The sequence below is a fragment of the Leuresthes tenuis genome, unplaced genomic scaffold (assembly GCF_036924035.1).
Source record: "Leuresthes tenuis unplaced genomic scaffold, fLeuTen1.0.hap1 SCAF_19, whole genome shotgun sequence".
Classification (NCBI taxonomy): domain Eukaryota; kingdom Metazoa; phylum Chordata; class Actinopteri; order Atheriniformes; family Atherinopsidae; genus Leuresthes; species Leuresthes tenuis.
The window spans coordinates 6,449,802-6,473,528 of NW_027325373.1; the positions used below are offsets into that span (position 1 = coordinate 6,449,802).

The 23,727-nt window shown below is 41.4% G+C and overlaps 1 protein-coding gene across 2 annotated transcripts in view; it reads left to right on the top strand.

Moving 5' to 3' along the window:
* The first annotated feature begins 2,626 nt into the window (after positions 1-2,626).
* The window catches only part of LOC140276642 (protein unc-13 homolog B-like), a 57,974-nt gene continuing 36,873 nt past the window's right edge, over positions 2,627-23,727 (top strand). For both annotated transcript variants that reach the window (XM_072371422.1, XM_072371423.1), the window contains exons 1-8: positions 2,627-2,905; positions 11,383-11,412; positions 16,838-16,937; positions 18,613-18,730; positions 18,960-19,083; positions 20,570-20,643; positions 20,848-20,905; positions 22,375-22,588. In XM_072371422.1, the coding sequence (XP_072227523.1) occupies positions 2,884-2,905; positions 11,383-11,412; positions 16,838-16,937; positions 18,613-18,730; positions 18,960-19,083; positions 20,570-20,643; positions 20,848-20,905; positions 22,375-22,588 (740 nt within the window). In that variant the 5' untranslated portion in view covers positions 2,627-2,883. The remainder of the gene's footprint in view (positions 2,906-11,382; positions 11,413-16,837; positions 16,938-18,612; positions 18,731-18,959; positions 19,084-20,569; positions 20,644-20,847; positions 20,906-22,374; positions 22,589-23,727) is intronic.

Genomic DNA, 23,727 nt, shown 5'->3' on the forward strand with positions numbered 1-23,727 from the left:
CAATCCTGAAAAAACTCCGTCGGTGCGGAAAGCCGGATAACGATCGTTCCGCGAGATCGTGAACGTGTAAGTAACGACCCACAGTTTCTGTAAATATCGTGACAAAACTGTTAACAGATATACATATTAAAAGGCCATAATTAACAGATGTGAAAAATACTACTAAATACTTCTAATAACGATTATATTAATTTATTATGACAATACTACTATTAACACCAGTATCACGACTGCTTATATTCATACTAATTCTGCTACAAATAACAATTGGCGCTGATGATAAAACACAAATGTTTTTCTTCTCACTATTAATCCTTTGCTAGGTTTCCCTTCACTTTATTTAATTTATTTTTTTCAGCACATATCTGTATTTACTTTGAATGATGAGAAGGCAAAAAATTACGACCCCAGTTCACAGAAAAATTCAGACGTGAGTAAAACGTAAAAATAAGACCAGACCAGTGATCTGCAAATCTCACATACCCATCTTTTTTTATTTTCACTATAACATTGAAAACCTAACAAATGTTGAAAGTGATGCATTTTACTGTTTCGTGAAAAATAATGGCTCATCTTGAATATGGTGGCAGCGACGCATCTCGAAAAAAAGCTGAGACTTGAACCACAAAAGGTCCGAGAAGTAGGTAATGCAAAAACAGAAATAGCTGGAGGAACACATTTCAACTAATTATATCAATGAGCAACAGAAAAGTCTTGTCAGATGGGATGATGGGCAGAGGTTCAGCAGTCTACAAAACAAACGGCATCCACGTGATGCATACTCTGATGCAATTTCACATTAATGATCCAAAACTGAAATTGAGAGGACTTGTATATGCCATTGTCTACACTAATATTATCAAAAGATTCAGATAAGCTGAAAACATCTATATGTGCAGGGGATGCAGATAAAAATCAATACTGGATGTCTGTGATCTTCAGGCCCTCAGGCAGCACTGCATTAAAAACAGACACAGTTCTGTCACGGAAGTCCCTGCATGGGCTCTGGAACTCTTCCAGAAACCACTGTCTATGAACACAGTTCCCAGTGCCATTCACAAATGCAAGTTAAAGCACAATCATGAAAAGAAGTAGCTGTAGGCCTATCTGAACACGATCCGGAAACTCTGCAATGTCCTCAGGGCTAAAGTGGAAAACTATTATGTGGTCAAATTAATCAAAATTTGAAATTCTTTTGGGGAATCATTGACACCATTTCCTCTGGAGTAAAGAGCAGATGGACCACCTTGCTTGTTATCATTACTCAGTTTAAAAGACTGCACCTCTCTGATAGTATGGTGGTGCATTAGTGCCTATGGGACAGGTAACATCTAAAAAGGCCCCATTGATGCTGAAAGGTTTATATGGGTTTTAGAGCAACATATACTCACATCCAGACTATCTTTTTTTTCAGATAAGGCCTTGCATATTTTAGCAAGACAACGCTAAATCGTATACTGCATCTATTACAACAGCATGGCATCTCCCAAATGGGAGATAAACTGGTCTCCTCAGCTTCAAAACGTTTATGGACTCTTAAAAGAAGAGAGGATGCCACACAATGCCCTAACTTTTTTTTTAGATGTGTTGCTGCAATCAAATTCAAGATAAGCTAATACATGGGGAATTGACTGTATTTATGTGGCACTTTTCTTGTCTTTTCATGTTCACCCATTCCCACACACACACACGCGCACACACACACATACAGCATCGGACGGATTGGTAAGCGACACAAGGTTCAGTATATTGCTGGAAGAAGTTAGTTTTTATTCAATAGAAAAAGGTCTGACAATTAACAACTGGAGTTCTTAAATGTACAACCACGTCTCTGTGATTTGCCAAACGTTTTTGTCCAGTGACACTGAAAATGTCTTGTCCAGTGTATTGACTGAAGAAATCCACGGGGTGGTGCTGTTCATTCCGTTGTGCTTAGATTCAGTAAACCTCGTAATTAGGACGTTTGTGTTATCTTTCTAAATGCCATACATATCCTAAAGACGATCAGAAATGTTTGTGCCTGTGAGACACAGTGTTCAGGAAACTTGGAGTAACGGATGCCAGTCTTTCAGTATTCAGCGAAGGTCTTGGGATTTGTGTTACCTACGAAAAAGCTGTTTTTCTTTTCTGTTAAGCCCTCCGGACGATCCAGCAAGTTATGCAAAATATATTTCAAATAAATTCAAACTCAGCCTATTAAGTATCAAACCAATGCTACACGTGAACGACTTGAAGCAAACACATCAAAGTTTTCGTTGAATAAATTATTATTATTTTTTTTTACATACACCGGACAAAAGTAACTAAAAACAAAAAAAAGAAACTAAAACATGCTGTTGGAAGTCGGGTTGACTAATACATTTTAAAAGAAAAAAAACAGAACTAAAAATGTAACTCCGGGTAATTTTAGGGGTATGCTTTCATACTGGGATCTTTCTGCGTCACCTGTTCCTTCGTCCAATTCACCCCTCTCAGCGATTGGTCGAATTTCCTGAAGAGGCCCCCGCCCTATAGCAGTGGTGCTGTACTCTCATTGGATCCCTCAAAAGCCAGTAACAGGTGCCTCTGCCCCCCCTCACGAGCCTCACCTCCCCCCACCCCGCCTCCCTCCTCTGTGTTTCGGTGCTCTCGTACTGTCCGTCAGTCTGAAAACCTTTGATGGGAGTTTTGATAATGGCGTGGACATGGCGGGGAGCAAGTGCTCTCTGCCCATGTCCGGCATCAGTTAGCGACCTGTAAACACCGAAAAAGGATTTTATCAGAGCTTTTGGGAAAGTGTTTCAACGGATGTTATAATGTGACCTGACTCAATAAATCTCCGCTGAGAGCCTTCTTAAGCTACAAACTGTGAAACTACTGGCTTCTTGCTGGAGGCGCTTTGTCATGTCGTTACTGTGTGTCAGAGGTAAGTGTTCCTTTTATTTCTATTTTGTACGGTTATAGTTTGTATATTTGGTGGTTTTGTTCTAAATTGGTTGAATTTGCTGGAGTCAGTCCGACGGTGGGAATGTGCCGCAGGGCACACTTTCTAGCAGGAGGCATTTTCTTTTTGTGAAATGACATGGAAAAAGTAACTGGTTTTGTTTGACCTGTTGTAGTTTTACAATCTTTAAAAAGCTTAACACTTTCAGAGGGTAATGGATAATAAAGTGCACACAAACACACACCCACCATACCAGCTGTTTTAGCCCAGCAGAGGTTTACTAATGTTTTACTTTGAGATACCCCAAAAATATGAACAACCACAAGCTCCTAGGGTTGTTAACACCAATACAGGATGATGTCCCTTCAGAATTAGGTTTATCTATAGAAGAACAATACATACTGACATTGTTGAAATAAAATAGAAATTCATTATATTTATAATGTTCTGATTTAACTGTAACTTGAAGTTTTTAACAAATTACTGGGTTTCTGACCATTCAACATCCATGTAATGTGATGAATGTGCGATGCCCACGAGGATGTCCTCAAATGAAATGCACAAGGCCTTGCTTAGGATTCACTAAGGTCATCGCTGTTTAATTCAGTTGATGACTAAAAGACTTCTTCAAGATTTCTATCGTTCAGAGGTTGGTTAAACAGAAGTGGTTGTTCTAGAGCCACCTGTTGTGTTCTCATTCACAAATGAAATTAAATCATAAAATTGTTTATTGGAACAAACGGCAGAAAGGCTCACGTGGTTTCAGATGAAACTGACAGTTTAAAACTTTCAAAATTGGGTTCACGGTCCCCTCCTCACGTGGACTCCTACTGCTACAAGACTCTGAAGCTTATCAAAGGAGCGAGGTATGGCAGGGAACAAAGTTGGGAGAATCCTGCTGTAGTATCCTTTACAGCAGGAAGGCACATTATGTAACATCCAATACTCTGAAAATACGAGCAGCTCAGTTCAGGGGTGGGGTGAGGAAGAATAAACACCTGCTGCAAGTTAGAAATTTAGACCCAGGCCTCTTTCTGTATGCGTTCACATCGGTAATGACAAGCTCTTCCTCTCCAATTTATCATAATAAGCTGGTTATCTTTTTGAAAAAAGTCAGTTTTTAAGACGGTTGCCCTGTCACCATTAACAGTTGTCATCACAGTTGTTTGAGCAAATCTTGATCAATGTTTGGAAGATTGTCTCCATCCACCTGCCGTGAAATGTCCTGTTCCCACATACTGTTTTCAACCTTCTGATAAAGCTGACTGATAATTTACAGCAATCGCCTCGCCATGAAGAGGGATATCTGCCATGTGCAGCTTTCCTTTACAAATCCTAAAAGGTTTTTTTTTTCTATTTCCTGCATCCATTTCCAACAAATGTCTGATTTTCTTTCCCAAGAATGAAATGTGAATTATTAAAGTGTTTTCTTGGCTAATACTGTTACGGTCAGACAAAAGCAATAGAGACGGGCTTTTCCATCGCAATTCATTGCGATGTGAAATGTCACAATCGTGACTGGTCTCATTGCCAGACAGACCTCTCAGCCTCGTCGTCGATCTGTTGCCGTCTTTCAATAATCACCATCCACTTTGTGAAATTGATGGCACCTGTCTTACGGAGGTGCCGTGTACAACATTGTTGAGCATATAGGTCAGAGAGTTGAGGGCTCGAGATCAAAGTAAACTCCACGATGAAACTGCATTTAACAAATGGAACGGGTTTTCTTTTTTTGCCCTCTTGTTCCCTTCTACATCTTTCTCTTCTTAACACCAACACCCATAAGTCCTGCCGGTGAAAGAGACTCTGCACCTATTTAGATGTTCTGATTACTGTTGCGGGCTTCATCTCAAGCTCAGACGAAGCAGGATCTTAACCCCTTGAACTTCTCTTTATCGAGCTGACTCAGTCACGACCCATTTGGCGTTGTTGATTGAATAGAAGGTTTACCAGGAGCAAAGTTGCAATTAACTTGTGACTCTCAGCTTCGTATGGCACGTTTGCATGGTCCTCTTATCTTTTGTCTACAAGACTCCTGACTGAGTGAAATGACCCGCACATATCTCACTGGCAGCCAAGATAGCAGCTGGTCAGATTCTCTGGATGCTAAGGAAAGGAGCTTCGATGCGTCCTTTATTATCTCCATGGAAACACTGGACCTGAGAGATAGTAGCGTCCCACAATGGTTGAAATGGGCCTCATATATGTGAGAATATGAGGACAGGCGATGACAGTGAGGGTGAGCCGTCTGTGACAGTAATCTCTCCTTCTTGAAGTTATCGATGAAGTAACAGTTTGTATTTAGCCATATTATGTTAATACGATGATATATATGGTAGAGCTTTCCGTAAAACATTTTTGCTATTGGTTGCCACAGTTTCATCGCTGCAAACCCATATTACAGCTTAGTGTCAGGGCGGTCAGATTCTCCTTGTGGTGCGACTGTTTGATTCTAACACCTCCCACTGTTCCTTAACCTCAAGACGTCTTCCATTGAGTTAAGGCAAAGTGTTTTGGAAAAGACACCGGAGGTCATTTATTTGACTATTCCATCTGCTATTGACTATATCCTATTGAGTTTCCTGAGTGCAGCTGTGAGTCTCCTCATCAGTAGGTGAAAGTATTTGCTAGATGTGGTACCTCGACAATAAATATTTGTCTTGATAATAAGCTGACTTTTATACATAACACAAAGATTGTTGTCAGGTCGCTTTTTGTCAGTTTTACTACCACAGGAGTAATTTTACAGTCAGGAGAAAGTTTTGAATTAAGACCAGGAGCATAATTAAAAAGAAAAAAGCAACAATCGGTCTAAAACCTGTATGGTTGTTTAAAAAAAGAAAGAAAAAAAAAGTTTTTTTAAGAATAATGAGTTTTTGGGCTGTTTTCTTTTGCATCAGACAGAATCGCTCCTGGCAACGAAAAGGTCACGAATATGTAGGTCAATTTGGTGCCACTTCCTTGAGATTCAATTCAGTGGCTCCAGCAATCGAGAATTATTTGAGCTAATTTAGCCTTTTCCCTGTGGTGCTTTCAGAAAGTGCATCGATTGATCAGTGAAATTAAAGCTGGTAGGAGTTATGCAGCCGGTAGTTGAAATGAGCAGAGAGCGCTCGGGCAGAGGTTGTGCAATTAGCTGACTATGTGAGTCATACCACCACGGCGCGACTTGACAGTGTTGCCTATTTATTGCTAGCTGAGATGCTACATCGCCATGGTGACGTCTTTACACAACAGACAAGTGGTTGCCCTTACAGGTGGACATGTGGGGGAGACTCTTGCTGGGGATCCGGGTAGGCCTGAGTGGACACACGGGTTGCATCACATGGGCCCCATGATGCTGCAGTATTGGAGACACGTGTTTTATTTAGCTGCATGATATCTTGCAACTTCCAGCCTTGTCGAGGGTATTAAGTACAGACTGATCTTCATGGTTTCGAAAGAGCTTAAACGCTGCTATCAGGAGGAGGCTTTTGTGCTCATGATTGCTTGTGGTCTTAAGAGAGTTTCAGCGTTGTAACGGTCAGTCCCGATGCAACTGTTTTACTTGCTGACAAAAAGTTAGATAAAGCCCAGCGCTCGAGCATTTGAGAAAGTAACTTAGTTTTGCCTATAACTTAAAGGATTGCTCAGCTAGTGACAGAAAACAGCTGATTTTCAGCAGATGTTCACCAGCATCTGGGCAGAAATGTAGCAGGACCGCAGCACAAACACAATATTCAAACGGCCGATGCAGCCTCATACTCATACGGCCCTTATGATTTTATATTCTATACAATGTATGCAGCACTTTCTTTGACAGTTGCACAACAACCGCTCTACCACCTGAGCCATGGCCATCACAGAAGTCAATGCATTTAGTTAATAACATAGAGAAATGCAAAAAAAGCAATGTTTGTGTAAAGCCAGAGAATTCTAAGTTTTTAGTATCAAACAGAGTTCTATGTCAGGTGTGTTTTAGACTACACTGGTATCATGAATGGGGGAAAAAGTAAAGCCACAAAAGGAAAATCATGATATGTCTGCCGCAGGTACTGTGTTGCATATTGACGCACACGGGATTTCTGCTTGTTTTGGTGCTTCATCACACCTTTTTGTTTCTTCATTATTAGTCGAATTTACTTTACGCCTCAGGTGAAGCAGTGATTTTTGCAGCTCTTTGTTGTCACACAGACTCTCAGCCTTTCAAGTGTTCGCGCCGCAGCTCAAGAACACAGCAAGTTCGCTTGACAAGCCGCCACAGTGGTTGTTTGCCTGAAGGATAGGATTTTTGTAAAGGATGAACGACGGGGGCCCTGCTGGACTAAAAGTGATGGAGCAGCGGAGTAGTGGAATTATGAAAGAGGCAGAGTGAGATAGAGAGAGCATTTAGAGATTGCAGGAGTAATCCCTGAGCCATCTGTTGCTCTCTCTCTCTCTCTCTCTCTCTCTCTCTCTCTTACCCTGATCAGATCCAACAGTCGGCCCAAATCGGAATCACCTCACCGCAGCAGCAGTAGTAGATTCCGCTGTCGCTTCCTGTTCCTACCTCGCCTTCCACAGGCGATGTCCTGTTATTTTTGTACATTGAATTTCTTCTGCTAAAGTTAGAGCAGCGTTGCATAATGCGCAGAAGATTTTGCTGCCTCTATTTTCCTTCTAACCTTCTGTGAAATGCGCAGAGCTCAGTTGGAAACACGCGTTTCCATACACCGGTTTCGGTCTGGGGGTTTTGTTTGTTTATGTGGTCAGTCGGATTAGAATAGAAACACACACTGACATGTGCTGCTGATGGAGCAGATTAACTCAATGTTCAGCATTAACCTGATTTTCAGCGGCTTTAAAGCTGCCTTTAAAATCTTGTCATTTGACCGCCAATAGATTACATTTCTCTGAATATATATATATATATATAAGAAGTTTCAAGAGGGCTGCATATTTAATATGGCAAGTAATTACATGCACATTGTAATATTATGTTATCTGTACTTCGCTTGTGTTATGGCGACAATTGAGTACCTGTTTTGAATTGACGTTGTCCTTTCTGTGATCAAAATACTTCCAAAGGACTGACTTTTGTGAGTAGTTTCCTTTTCTGTATTCTTCCACTGCTCTGCTCTCTCTTTACTCCTTACATGCAGTCTTCATGTCACTTACTAGCTACTAGGAAAGAAAAGAGTGCTTCAAATAAAATGAGGTTAAACAGACCTCGGTCATACGTTGCGTAGAATAAGAACCATTCGACTTATCTGTTTGTGTCAAGCAGCAAACGGGTCGAAGCGTGACGTGTCTCAGTTCATTCTTACCCAGTGAATCTCGTCATGGAATTTACTACAATGTGAATATTAAGCTTAAATCCTTGTTCATGTGTATTCCTGAGATTAATGACTCTGAGTCACTTGAATCCATTAAGACTAAATTATGTACCTTGTAAAGTTCAACAGCAAGTAAACACTCAGAAGAACGACAGGAGGGAAAAAAACATAGAAAACAGTAGATTGTTAAAGTAATTGTGCAGCAATTCCCTTCCAGCAGTAAGCTAAATGGCCTTGAAAGCCAAGGACAGAAGCAGATAAGCATCAGTTTCCATCATAATGCCCCCCTGGTCCTAAGAAACGTCATGCAAATTGGGACATAAGGCCACAGTGCCAGCTCATTTAACTCAGTGGAAAGTGTACAACAAAAAAAGAAAAGAAAGGAAAAACAAGACCTGCCCACTGCTCCCTTTCCGCTTCACACTGCAGTGTGTACAAGACAGGAAACACAAGAAGTGCGGAGTCAGGAGTTAGTGTTGTCTTTTCATCCTGAAAGGCAAGACTGGACACTGTAGGTTTTTTTTTTTTCACCTTCCATTTGTTGCAATCGTAAAGATTCCTCATATGTAAACACTTCTCATGGGAGACGGGAGGGAAAATGAGTGAAAACTTTCTCCCTCATAGTTATTTTGGTGTCCACAGAGGGAAGAACGTGGACGTTGCATGTAAAATGAAGGCATCATTTGTGCCTCCCTGATCCTGTCCTGCACATCTGGCATCTCAGGCTCCAGAGGTTTAGTAGGTTCTTTGCCTGAACACATGACCCTGCCACAGCAATCACAACTAATCCCCTCCAAAGCGCTTCACAATCTCATAAACTGTATTGTATGGATGCATCAGGGGGCTAAAGATCTTGGGTCTAATAATAAACCAGTAATATTTCAGTGTTTTTCTTTCAGGGCTTTTAAGAACATAGCTTCAGTAAAAACAGTTTTTCTTGTTTTGTTTTGCTTTGTACGTTTTGTATCGTCCCATCTGCCTCACTTTTTGTTTCCATCTGTTTGTTCACCAGGTGTTGTGTTTGTGATGCAGCTGCCTAGGCTTATGCTTCATGATTATATTCAAAGGAGACATTATGCCCTTTTTTGACGCAGTTCGGGTCTTAATGAAATGTGCGTGACATGCTTTGGTCAAAATACAGCACAGATCCAGTGTAAACACTAACCTCTTTAAAGCATGAAGTTACAGCTCTTTTCATTGCATTTTAGGATGTGGAGCGAGCAGTTACTGAGCAGTTAGACTCCACTCCACCTCTTTCTTCTGCGGGGTGTGTGTTGACTGAGAGCTACGAGCTTCACTATTGGTTAATTTCTCTGTTTTGCTCATGTCTTTAGAGGCTAATGTTGAGAAATGTTGCTTATATTGTCTACGTTTCACAGAAGTTAAAGGAGACCGATTCCACCCTTTCAACAAGTAGCACAATCACCTGGGGTCCTGTCCGAGTCACATTTTGGTCCAAATATCACTTCTCTTTAGCACAGCAGCTGTTTTCTCACCCTTACTGAAAATCAACTGTCCTCCGACCAGCCTTTAGGGGTGGGAAAGTGAGCAGCCTCTCATTCCACCTCTTATTCCGTTCACCTCACCTTGGGGTTGTGCCTCTCTTAAGACCTTTGCCTTCTCCTTATCATGGGAGAAAGCCAGGGTGAAAAGAAAGTTTACCAAGAGAAGACACAGCTTTCTCTGACAGAACTATGCAGCCATAGCAGATAAAACTGGAGTCAGACCCTGAACAAGAAAGAGCTCCTGAAGAACTTTGACTTTGAGTCAAGCGGACTTTGGTGAACTGTTAGTTTTTGTACGTTCGTAACTTGTCTGAGGACACACCGTCATGCCAGCCATCTGTAAGCGACTCTAGTATATCATACAGTGTCATTCAGTTGCCAAAATCTGGGCTTACGGTATGTAATTTAATTCAATAAACACAAATATCATGAAGCCATTCTTCCAGTCATACCAATAACACTCTCTCTCTCTATACATCGATACAGTAACTTTATTAATGTTGCGAGGGAATTGGGTTAGCAATCGGTACCAAAAAGCAATTATTTTGCATCCAAAATAACGAACATAGCAAGAAATGTACTTTGCATAACTCGTAATGCGTGTGTACAGTTCATTACTCCATATAGAGGATGAGACTGAGCAAAACACTGGGTGCAGGTAACGTTGTGCATCTCTATTGCTGTGATGGCTGCATATTGTCCAATTTGCAGAATGTAACAGATCAACTAGAAAGCATTCATTTAACGAGGTAATGGTGGAATAATGTTAATCTTTTGGAAAGTAACAGCAGAGGAATCGGGGTGAACTTGACAAGTGGCCAAACACTACAGTGAAAATTTCAACAGGTGGCTGAAGGAGATACTTTCAAACCAAATGGCAGGTTTCTGTCAGTTTTTCAGATGGAATGACAGTTTGTGGTCAAATGTCCTTGTTTTACATTATAGGTGATTATAAAGTATTCAACAAAGCACTGGGTGAGCCTTATTAGGTAATTTCTTTCTGAATGAGACTTTATAGCAGCTGATGTCCAATGTGTTCTGGACATGTGAACCTCGGACAACAAAATAAATGCTCTCAAGCACAGATTTTTTTCTTTTTTATTCTGTAAAATGTTCCTTTTAACTACTATCAGCACTGATTCCGAACCTTTAATGTGTCTACTTCCAAAATTGGAGATAGAATTTACATGTTTATTACGTTATATGTGAAAATGTATCAGAGTTTTTTCTCCGAATAGCACGTGTGTAAGACAGGATAATGTATATCAGGAGATTTAATAAAGATTAGTTGGATAGAGATGCTTGTTATGGAAGAGTAAAAGTCCCCAAAGCGTTCTCTTTCCATCACATAGCGGCACAAACAAGCAGGATGATGCATGTTTTTTTAGTAAAGACTTGACGCACAGCGGCGTACCAAAACAAGTGCTGCAGCAGTTGGTCTGACTTGGGTGTCACGAGCCACATCCATCACGCAACAAAAACAGGATCTTGTTTTTCGTCGTTTGCTTTCGCTTTTTGGGTCAATGATGTAACAGCGAGATGGGAGTTGATGTCAGTTTGGTTCACTTACAGAACTCTGACCAAATCCTGATGAATCTTAATGAGTTGAACTGAAATGCTTCTGCTGGCCTAATCATTGCTTTTTTTGTGTGTTTTGCAGTGAAGAAAGCTAAGCTCCAGGGGTCACCAGGTAAGAACTTTCTTTATCTATTAAACATCTAATAAACATTTCCTGTATTTTCTTTCAGTCTCTTCACCCGCCCCTTGTCTGAATGTTGGACACAGTTGATTTAAGAGGAGGCTGTTGCCTTGTTGGATTGTTAGTTGTTTCTTTACTGTACCTTTCAGTGCTCATTTTTTTCATTTTTTTTCCAAGGCAGCCGCCAATGATGAGCTTTTGATGATGATCATTTTGAGATCCCGTCATCAAGCCATGTGGATCTTAAGTTTTATTTACAACTACACAACTTAAAAGCTTCTTATAGATGCTAATTAACTTTGTGTGGAAATATGCCACAAGTCCTTTTCTCATGTAGGTTAATCACTTCAATTGCCACCAAAAAGGGCGGTTGATTTTGCATTATGAAATCCTGTGTCCTTCCATGACAGGCTGTGGATAGGTGAGCTTAGATGGGTTGCTCCTAAGTCCAAATCCCCACGCTCTCCACCTAAGCAAATCCCTTCAGTGTGCACGCTCACGCCTCTCTTTAAGCTCTGTGACATTTCTGGCAAGAGCAGACAGGAGCGCTGATAGAAAGTCACCTCAGCTTTGGATATGCCACTGATGTTAGTTATCCCGCAAGTGTCCTTGTGTGTGTTTGGCTCCTCCTTCATATGTCGTACATGAAATCCTTTTGTAGGGTCTCGATCATTGCTGGGAAGACCTCCGTTCTGTGGCCTTACAGCATGTGACAGCTGTCCCAGAGCAAACATCAGGGATAATTCAGTTAAGCCAGCTCTCTGAGGTGAAATGTAAATATGTATGGAGCACCAAATGTACATTGCTGTAAATATCACTTTTGTTGTTTTGTTTTGTTTTCATAATTCAACCATTTATCATTTTTTGATAAGTAGTAAATGATTTAAGGTAGACATCCATACATAATAGATGTTTTTCTCCTCTGGCTCAGAGCAGAGAGCTAGTTTTAGATCCCCTAAAAATAAAAGATAAAGGAGAGCTGCAGCTCACTGATTATCTTTGCAACTCCAAGTGGAGCAGACAGACACGACTTTTCAGTACTGTGTCTTCATCAGAGTCAACGTGAACACAGAATTGGGGAAGACAATTACAGTCAACCAAAGACAAGAGTGCACAAGCCATCAAACTTGTAGTTGTTAGTAGTTACAAGCCAAAGGGTGGTGAGGGTGGTATCCTCAGCTTCCCACCCGTCTTGAAAGCTCCTGTTTTCCCCCCCTTTTTGCTTGGCCATTTTCGGGATGGGTGGTCTGATGCGACTGGTGGCATGACGTCGTGAATGAATTTGAACAGAGCAGGGGGCGCTTGTGGGTCCTGATTGATGCGCCCATGCACCAGCAGAGCATTCTGGGATTTGTGGTGTTAGTGGTGCATGTGTTGTCTACTCTAGTAGCTTTAGGAGACATTTGGTGTTATCTTGCAGACCAAATATAATTGCACTGGGCCTGAGTCATCGGTGCTGTAGGGCAACACTGTCTGGTTCTGTTCTACATCTCTGTGCAGCAGTCAGTTGACACATTTCCAAACAATTGGTCAGGGGATTGGAATTATCATGTTGCCAAGTATTTAGTGATAAGCTCAGATATAAAATAGTACGATGCCATGGAGAGGGTTTTAAACACGACCTTTATGACTATGAGCTCAATTCTAAAACACAAGCGGCGCTCTATGCATCCTGACCCCTTTGAGTGACATGTCTTAATGTTCCACGTTGTGCAGGTTAGATGCCTGCATTTGATTTTAATTACTTGCGTGAACGACAGGAAAAGCTTTCTAAGTTCTGACCTTTTGTTTGGGAACTACACACTGACTGTTGTATTTATCATTGCTTTATCTCGTTTTAACCCTCCCTCTCTCTGTTTAAGGACACATGAGACTTATTGGAAGAGGCCTTTAAGTTTACATAAGGTTGGTCCACGATCTGTGTTTGCATTGTTCTTTCACCACACCTGCAGTTGGGTGGCTTTTTGGCCTTAATTTAGAAGATCAGGGTGTTCCTGGAGATTACTGTGTATGTAGAACTGAGAGTGTCCTTGAGTGGGCTAGTGGCCAGCTGTGTTACTTTCCACTGACTGCCACAGGAAACTGGAGTTTGATAAAGACTGTGTGGAGCACTTGTGCTCCTCTGCAAATGTCTTTCTTCTAAAAAATAAAGCTTCTTGTTTAACAATGTGCAGAATACCGTTTTTTTTTTTTCCCCCAAATCATAATCAGTCCAGAACTCTTTGCTGAAGGAGGAAGTTGTCGTGATTTGGTCCCAGCAAGTTTTCCAGGAGCTTTATCTCTTCCGTTGCATGCAACATTTATGAGTGACCTAAACTGTAAATGTCAAGCCTTCCAGTTGCCTGCATTTTTCTAATTTATTGAAAAGACTCATCATCAATCAATAATGTATGAAGACATCTGACTGAGGGGCTCAGGAGTGAGTGGGTGGTTCTTAGTCAGGAGTGGTGACTACTGTTCAGGACATCATCCTCCAATTCACCTCCTCTGATCCTTCCTCTTAGTGAGGCGCACTGGCTGCTGTGTTTTCTGTGTGTGTGTAGGTGTGTGTGTGTGTGTGTTTGTGGAGACGGAGCATACTTGTCTATGCACACATTTGTGTTGGGTCCGTTTACACTGGACAGGTTTAGTTGGATTAAAACAAACCCTGGTGTGATTGCTCTGTTAGCACGGATCACGAGAAGCCCGGTGTGCGCTGAGCAAGTGGGACCACGACTGCTTAAAGCGCCAGAAAAGCTGGAAACAAAACTTTTAAACGCTACATTGTCTGCAAAGAATCGTGCAAATGAAATTGGCCGAGCAGAACTCTTCAAACACAGCTCACTTTTCTTAAATCTTCACCATAATGAGCGATAACGCATAAAATGGACAATGCTTGATGTGCGAGACAAAGTCAACCTGCCTCTTTGTCTTCAGATGACACAGATGTTTTTCACTTTGGGTCACTTTCTGTTTCATAGTGCATCACACACTTTAGTTGGTTTTCAGAATGCCTACTTCTTTTGGGCCATTCAATTAAAACACCAAACGCTACTCTTTCATGCTCTGACAGCAAGATTATGTCACCACACTAAACTATTGTCCCAACAAAGCTAAGCAAAAAAAAAGGCTGAATTATTACCAGATAAGTTCATTGACCTTACTGAAGTTTTAGTACTATGTATACATTGTGTGTTTTGTTTTTGTTTTTTTTTTTCGGAAAAAAAGGGAAAATAAACTGTATATTGATAATCTGCTAACACTAATTTTGGTGTTGGCCTCACTAATCCAGTAGTGGACAGTCACTGCTTGTGTGAAGATGGACGTTTGATGCTTTTTTTCAGGCAGTTATTGCTGCTTCCTCCTTAAAGGTGCAGATTCGATCAGCTGTATGGTGGACAGCACCTGCTGTGAAAGGCCCACAGCCTCTAAGTGGCTCTTATCTAATCCATACATCCTCTTCCCTTATCTGCCCCTCACGGGAGCCGACCCAAGTGTGGCACAAGGCATGGACTATCTAATTAGGGAAAGGCTTGAGCATCCCCCCAGGCCCTGCTGTAATAATGCCTGTGTTTTGTTGCAATTGTCCTCTTGAGATGCTAATTATGTTTGTGCTCTGTCACTTATGGTTGTGGGATGGGATGAACAGTGCTTTTGTTGTCATGACTGGATGTTTTAAGGACAGGTTTTTTTTTTTTTTAATCTGCTTTGAAGCCTAAACTGTCTTTATTTATGTTCTCTGTTGCTGGAGTGTTGTGTGAGTCCACCTGCGTCGAGAGGTGAGTTTACTTATCTAGCTGCTGTGTAAAAAGCTGGTGCAAGGGTAAATGTTTTAGCATGTTGCTCGGGTAACCAGGGAAATCTTTGTTCAGTGCGGTCAGGTGATCAGTCTACAAAGGAACAGCTGATTGCTTGCTTTTGTTTCCCAAAAACCACAAAGAAGGTGGATAGTGTGTTTGTGTGTGTGTGCGGTTACTGCACAGTTTTTGCATGCATTGGGGCCAGTAGCAGGTTTTATCTTTGGAATCTTAGCTATTAAGGTCTTTTTGCTTTCAAAAAAGGGTTTTGTATTCTGTTCTGATAAAGACAACATCTATGCATTTGATCACACAACCAGTGAGCGTGAGTTATAGGAAGGAACACCAGTCATGCAGGACCAAAAGCTACCCGAGCAAAATCGACCACATAAATGGGCACGTGTTGATGCTCCCCTCACTCTGCTGCAGGAAATGAAATGCTGGTGGATGTGCCACAGGCCGCATAATCTCCCCTCCCTCCCCCCTCACTCTGTTCAGGGCTGACAGCTGGTGCATACAGTTGTTGTGGCTCCGCTGTCCATCACTGCTGCCTGAGAGGAGGCTGTCAGAGATCACTGGGTGTAAAAGCACTCAGACTGACAGCGAGGCCCGAGTATTCGTGTCCAAACTGCCAGTTTCTACAGCCAGCAGAGTCCCAGAAGTGATCATTTACAGCATGCCGTACCACAAAAATGGCAACCTATCAAATTTAGACTCTGCTTGTGAGTAACTGGCTGTTTCAAATGGGAACGTTCAGTTTAGATGGTCACATCACCTTTGACTCAAGGGAATTGTATGAATTCTGGATGTTATCAGGACTGACAGAGACCTTTTCCTGCTACACTAGCGGTTTAAAGGTGACTTGATTTGTGGTGTCACCAGCAGACAAGCTTCCTTTGTTATATACCATATGTTTAGAGGACAAACAAGAGTATGTAAGAGAAACTGGAAATCTTGATGCAGGAGAAATGCATCAAGCACTTGGAGCCTGTGGTATGTGACGTATGAGTGTGGCTCTCATTGGAGATTAACAGGGTCAGTGTGCTGACCTGGCCTGACTTGGCTTAACATAGTCAGGAAGGAGACTCATCTCCTTTCCCTGTCACTGTTACTCCTGATCTTTTTCAAACACAGAATTAAAAATATGATTGTGAAATATCTTCTCTTCTGTTCACAGACTCCTATGTACAGTACTGCTCAAACATTCGGACATATATACTGGTTCAAACTTTTGACTGGGACCGTATATATTTGTAATAGAAAAACAAAGGTTCCAAAACTGAAGTGAACTGAGTTGAAATACAAGGTCATTTGCCACATCACCTCACATGCAAAACATAAGACTACAACAACAACAACAACAAAAAAGAAACTGGCAAACATGGAGTAAATAGGAAAAAAAGAGTAATCTATTTGGTTTACTGTTGTCACAGCACGTATAGTGTAAGGGTCGCATAAGTTTGAAGTTATTTACCAACCACATGCCTAGTGACCCTAAATGTATCCACCAAACCCAGAACTTCCTGTTGGAGATGGCTGGTTGTTCACTTATGAACCTGATCGTCACTCTGCCATCACCCTGTGTGCTGCTCTGACCTCACTCTGATATGAACGATCATCTGCCCCTTAATGTGTTTCAGATAAATTCAACACCTACGTGACACTGAAGGTGCAGAATGTCAAAAGCACAACCATCACCGTGCGCGGGGACCAGCCCTGCTGGGAACAAGATTTCATGTTGTAAGTTGATAAATGCACACATGCCGCACTGTTTATCTGAAATCTATATTCATGTGTAAGAAACTATAGATCCCTCTGGGTCACATTCAGCACTGTGTCCCTGGTTTTGTCCTCTCTGCTCTGTGGCTCTCTACCAAGTATGTCATTGGTTGTTATTATTTGTTTGTTTGTCCGTTTCCTAGCAGAATTACTCAGAGAGTTATGGATCATTTTGCCCATTCATTTTCCAGAAGGCGGTACAAGGCTTCATTTAGGAATCATTAACTAGTTAAGTCGAGTTCACTCTTAGACTACATGTATTCTTCAGTTGTTTCTGCTATAGATCCAACCCTGTGCTTCGATCTGCAGGTTTTTCAAACTCTTCTTATAAGAGTAACCCATTAAGCATCTGTCACTCATTTTTTTTTTCCTCGCAGTTCATCAGTTTAATTTCCCCATCCTCCCCTCCCAGTCAGAAGTATCTATGGCGACCGAGCCAACACGTTGTTGCATGTGTGTCATTGTTTGTCGTCTGTCATCTGTCACTGCAACAGTGTTTGTTTTTCCAGACCTTCATATTTCCAGTAACAATGTGTTGGCTTCAGGAGATTGAGCATGTGACACAATCATTCATCAGTTGAATGCTCAGCACGGCCTGTTGCAGAAGCTAGAGCAAAATCCAGAACTGGGAATTCCACAAATCCAAAGTGCAAACTTGAACCAAATTATGTTTGTTTTTTCGATGCTTTAAGAAGATCCGAAGATCTTCCAATATCAAAATTTTTCACAACTTTTTTGTCTGTATAAACATTTAGGAAATGTAACCAATGCACATGTTAAGCTTTGGCAGTCATTTCCCCATTTTGTGTCCTTTAATCCTTCAAGTGCTGTTGTAAAATAACATAACTAGAAACCAATTACTTCTTGTTGTTCTTATTTGGAGTTGGATATCCAACCAGATTGAATAAAATGAAATGAAAAATTACTTTATCTAAAGGGAAATCATAATGTTGCGCGATTGAATGTCAGAATCTAAACGGCTCGATGTACAACAGAAGTCTCCCAGTTAAATTTAGCTGCTGTTTGATTTTAATACTTTGCTACATTTAATTATTCGGTGCCATTTTGTATGAGCAAATGATTTAGGAAGCCTTTATCTGTGCACCTGCGCGTCCTGGACACTCATCATCCTCCCCGGCACTTCTCTCAATTATGTGCTCTCTTTGATTATCTTTTCTCACATCTTCCTTTTGTTTGCCCCCTCGATCGCTCCAAACTGCCACAGATGAGAATATGCAAATGCTCTTGTCGTGCGGCTCCTTTCAAAATGGATATGCCATTTTACTGCTGTCATCAAGCTGTTTTGGAGCCCTTTCAATAGCTTGTTGAATGAAACAAGGCAGGGGTGGATTATGACAACTAAAACACATCAAAAAGTAGCTTTTGTTATCAGGCAGTGGTAGGGCCTGGCGGTAATTATCCAGAAATGTCTGCTCTATTGAGTGTGAGTTGAATGTCACATTGAAAAATGTTTTTTATTAGATTTATTTTTATTTTTCCACTGTTTATGACAAACTCCAGTGCAGTATGAATGTGCTGCTCCTTTTTCTCCAGAATCTTCCATCTTGTTTATCAGGAGGGTCATTTTATTGGCATTGCTTAATACCTGGAATACTTTCTTTTCCTTGTTTCTCAGCGAGATCAACCGGCTGGATCTGGGCCTCATTGTTGAGGTGTGGAACAAAGGCCTCATCTGGGACACCATGGTGGGGACTGCCTGGATTCCTCTTAAAAGTGTCCGACAGTCTGAGGAGGTGAGAACCTGCACTCGCAGGGAAACGTTTAGCCGAACACTAAAACAAGACAGGTTTCATTCCTTGACACTTACCCATTTTGGAAAAAGTCCTGCTGGAAATCTGTCCACGGTCACACTTTTAACAGGACTTTTTGACACGTTGTGGCTTCCCTTTTAGCTTAAAAATACTGCAGATATTCTGAAAAAGATTGCAGTTGACCTGACAATATGCATACATCTAATTGCAGGAGGGCTCGGGTGAGTGGATTTTCCTGGATGCAGAGGTCCTGATGAAAGCAGACGAGATATACGGCACCAAGAACCCAACGCCTCATCGAGTCCTGCTGGATACTCGCTTTGAGCTGCCTTTTGGTGAGACCGTCAACCATAGCATTTGAGATGCTTTATAGAATTAAGAATCTTAAGGAAACTTCCAAATGGTAGAGCTTACCTCTTAAAAGTACAGGCCTTTGTTTACAATGTTTTATTATGCTGTTTTGACTCTTACCACATAAGGTGCATCAGACAGTACATTAGTGGTTCTGGTTACCTTAGGGCAAAGCAAACCATGAGAAAAGAGGCACAAAGGCCCCAAATGTCTCCTGCGTAAATGTCAGTAGTCGATTTGAGTCTGCGGAGGAAAAACTTGTGAAACTATTGCTGTGGGAAAAAAAGTATCCTTATTTTATACTGCTCATGGTTGGTTCTACTGGGGATGGGGAACATGTGTCTCCGTGACATAAATACAGGGCTATGACTCCTGAATCACACGATGCCCTTTATCAATTTATGTTCAGTAAATCTAATAGTAGCTTTTCCAGGTTGTTCCATTGCAGCCAGCAGGATTAGGGAACCCCTCAGAGTGCTTTTTCTATGCAGCATATTGCTGTTATGAAGAAAGGAAAAAAGCAACTGAGTTTAGGTCCATTAGCTACATTTTCTTTTTTTCTGCATTCATTATCATATTTGAACACACATTTTGCTAAAGCTGCATCTCAACACTTCTTTTGGGCAGACATTTCCATACTAGCAAACACATAACTCAAAGTCTGACCTCTGCTGATGAAATAATAACAGGTTTTAACACATTTAGATGTGGACAACAAATCTGCTTGCTGTTTGGTGCTAAGCAGGTAGCATAAACAGCTGAATTTACCAGAGTGATATGATCAACAGGTTGGTGACATAAAGGCCTCTTTGACAGTAAAGAGTCTCATTTAATTCAAAGCTCTTTAAGATTGGAGGGTGAAATTCCACCTTTTCTCCCCCTGCCCTTTGTGTACTGAACCACCGTTACACCAACCCCTTCTCCATTGCTGGCACAGTTTCACTGGCTCAAGCCTTGTGATCAAACGGCATCAAAGTTAAAGCAGAGTGTCTGTCTTCTGAGTGGGTGGGAGCCTCTGTATCTTTTTTTTTAAGAGAAGACCTTTTAAGGTTGTCACCGCCCATCACGTGTCTGTGTGTGTTCTATTCCACCAAAGCCATTCATTAAAGCTGTGGGTTGGTGTGTCTTTGATATCGGGGCCTTTTGTGTAGGTGGCCTTTAATGCTCGTCTGTCCACTGAGCTGCCTAAATTCGGCTTAAAAGTGGGGATGATGAGAGTAGCTGATCTGGCACAGAACAGTTATCAAAGTCTCAGATCGCAAATGCTGTCGCAAAAGAAAAGAAAAAAAGCAAAATGTCAGTTACTGCATATTTCACTGTTTTCCACACATGCACGGAAGGTCTGCTGGTATTTTCTGACTGTTTCTACTTCCTTATTCCCAAGCAGCCCATGAGAAATTAAACAGGCATGAATATATCATGTTGGCTCACTTAAACAGATTGCTTTGTTTTTTGTGCGTTTCTCTAAAGACATCCCAGACGATGAGGCGCAGTATTGGACGGGCAAGCTTGAGCGTATCAACACCATGGGCATCCATGATGAGGTAGAGTAAAGTTTTTATTTGAAAAAGCTTTTTTCAGTAAAACATGCTTTTGTATGCCTGATTATTACTTACTGTGTCATTATTACAGAAGAGTTATTGGTATGTTTTTGCTGATGGAGTGATTTAAGTAAATGCTACTTATCATAATTGTAATAATAAGGATTTGAAACATGTCTGAAAGCTCCTGTTGTCTCTCCTTTGTAGTACCAGCTCCAGGATGATGATCAGAGTGGTCCACTGCCGTTTGCCGCCTCCCAGTGCTGTGAGTGCTTTGTCCCATTCTGTACATCTCTCAGCCTCTAGATGGTGCCAGGTCCTCACCCTTATGGCTCTCAGTCTTACCTTTTAACTTTCTTTGCCCTGTTGTCCTGCTATTGTAGTAATATTAGTGTTGAAATCAAAGGACTGTACATTCTGATGTCAGGCTGACTGTCAATCAGGACAACTGATGGGGCTTCCTCATTCTCCCACCTTTCCAACACTGGGACTTTTTGTTCATTTTTGTTTTATTTGTTTGCACAAACCCCCTCTTACTTGTGACATTTGCGCTTTCACCAGGCAACTATTTCGGATGGGCTGAACCTATGAGTATGTAACACACTTTGATGGAACTCTCTCCTTGGCCAACCCTCAGTCCTTGCATGTCATAATATTACCAGTAATAAAAGTTTTCATGCATTTTATTCACAGTACTTCATTCTAACAAGTGCTTTTCATCACTGTTTTCCTTGATTCCCTTTTGACCTTTGTATTTCCTATTTCCTATGCTCTTGCTATTGTTTCATGTCATATTGTTCTTTTACCAGTGTTGGTTTTGTGCACCTAAAAGAAGAGTAAGGAAAACACATTTTGTAACTTGTAATTCCTTTGCAGTACTTTATCAGTAGAAACAGTTTATTGTTCAGCCTCTCAAATTATCACCCAGCTGTCCCCTCCAGCAGACACCGGCCTCACTGTTGCTATCTTAAGCTATCCTTGTGGTTGTTGGTGGGGTGGGGTTGACTGCACGGTGGTGCAGTGGTTAGCAATGTCATCTCATAGTGAAGGGGTTTCTGGTATGAAGTTTGCATGTTCTGCCTGTCCATGTGTAGGTTCTCTCTGTGTACTCCTCCAAATGCTCCAAAACATCCATGTTAATGATCCAGGAATCAGGAAGGAGTGTGAGTGGGGATGGTTGTTTGTTTCTGTGTCTGTGTGGTCCTGTGATGGACTGGTCACCTGTCTAGGATGTACCCCACCTCTGGCCTAGTCGCGACTGGGATAAACTTCAGAAGTCTCTTCTTCAGCTCCAATTGGATTGGATTGGATTGGATGAGCGAATGGATGCTCGTGTGCACTGTCTTGGGTTGTACATGGATTAAATCACATGCAAAATACTGAGCTGCCACATTTTATAATCTCATGCAACTATTCATTATGTAATAATTCACTAGAATGAAAACTGAGATGGCATCAGATTCTCTCATAAATTCAGTTGTTCAGTTTTTTTTTTTTTTCTTCCAGTCTTACAGTGAGTAGGCGATAGGAGATCTTTCAATAAGTCTCTATTAACCTGGCATCAGCTGACCCTGATTTATTTCCTCTTTGCTTACCATTTCGCCTAGATAAGGAAAATTCAAACAAATATACATTCATATGAAAAATAAGCAAGTTTTTTTTTTAAATAAACATTAGCTATCATAATATGTCAGTGAATAATATTTATGCAGCCTGTGTTGTCACCCATCACAGCTTTGGATGACCAGGACAGTGCTGTAGATGACCGGGACAGCGACTACCGCAGCGAGACCAGCAACAGTTTGCCTCCTCGTTACCACACAACAGCTCAGCCCAACTCGTCCATGCACCAGTACCCCATGGGGCCTCGGCCCCAGCACCACCCCGATTGTTGCACTGACTCCATCCACAGCTTTGACCTGGACTATAGAGACCAAAGGGGCAGCAGGTAGACAGAGTATATACAGTGTCACCCAAACACACCTTCAGTCTCTCAGGCATTGTCAGTCAAACCCTTTCTTTCTCAAAGTTATACACGTGCAGCCTGAGTAGTGTACTCCCACTGCAACAGTCAATTCTAGTTGGAGCTCAAAACAGAACAGTCATGCATTTGTTTGAAGCCTTCTTGTTTTCGTACAGTTATATAATTGCTTTGTCCTTTGTACTGTGGACGTTAGAGTAACTGGCGTCAGCATGTTGTTGAGACTGATAAGAATCTGTGTGTGGTAATTGTTCTTACAATTTTTAGAATATTAAAGGGAGAGATCCATAATAATCCTGCAACAAAAATAACTGGATTTCCATATTGTGATTACCAATATGTTGCCATTTGGAAGCCGTATTTGGTCCATGAAACAAATGGTCTTGATGCATGGAACTTAATCTTTTACACAGAACGCATGTGCACCAGTGAGACTGCGACAAATCTGCCTGTGTTGGCTGATAGGAAGCTGATCCGGATAATTCTACATGAGGAAAATAAATAAATATGTGGAGAAATAAATAAAACAGAATTACTGCCGGGGGAAGCACGTTTAATTTTGTCTTGAGCTCCCTCGTAGTTTGAACAGCTCTGAATTTGGTTTTGCCATGTCACACAGGCAGCCCCTTTGTTACGTCTCCTAAGGGGGTAGTTCAGTGACAGTCACATGCCCCTCTCTTTGGTGATTAAAAACCTCGTCCACAAATGCCATATGGTGATGATTTCACCGTTGTGAACACTACTGCAGGCTGAGTGTTGAAGTGCTGATAAGTGTAACTGATGCTGTGGGGATTTACAAAGATGTTCATTCACAGCGACTCACAATCTCTCACTGTACAGATGCAGTTTAATCACCCTGCTACTGAAATGTGTTTACGATTTTTATATTGCCTTCAGGAAAGCTCTGTTCACTGACAGCTGTCTTCAAATGTTAGAAGATCAGGATGCTAAATCATCATTCAACTGTTAATCTCAGTTAAGAATGTTGTAACATTATTACAGCAGTGATTATGTAGCTGGAGAACATATTTGTTTCTTAACCTGTGCATGAAACTGTTCCTGTCTTTCTCTTTCTTCTTGATTTAATCATGCTGCTTAACTTGTTT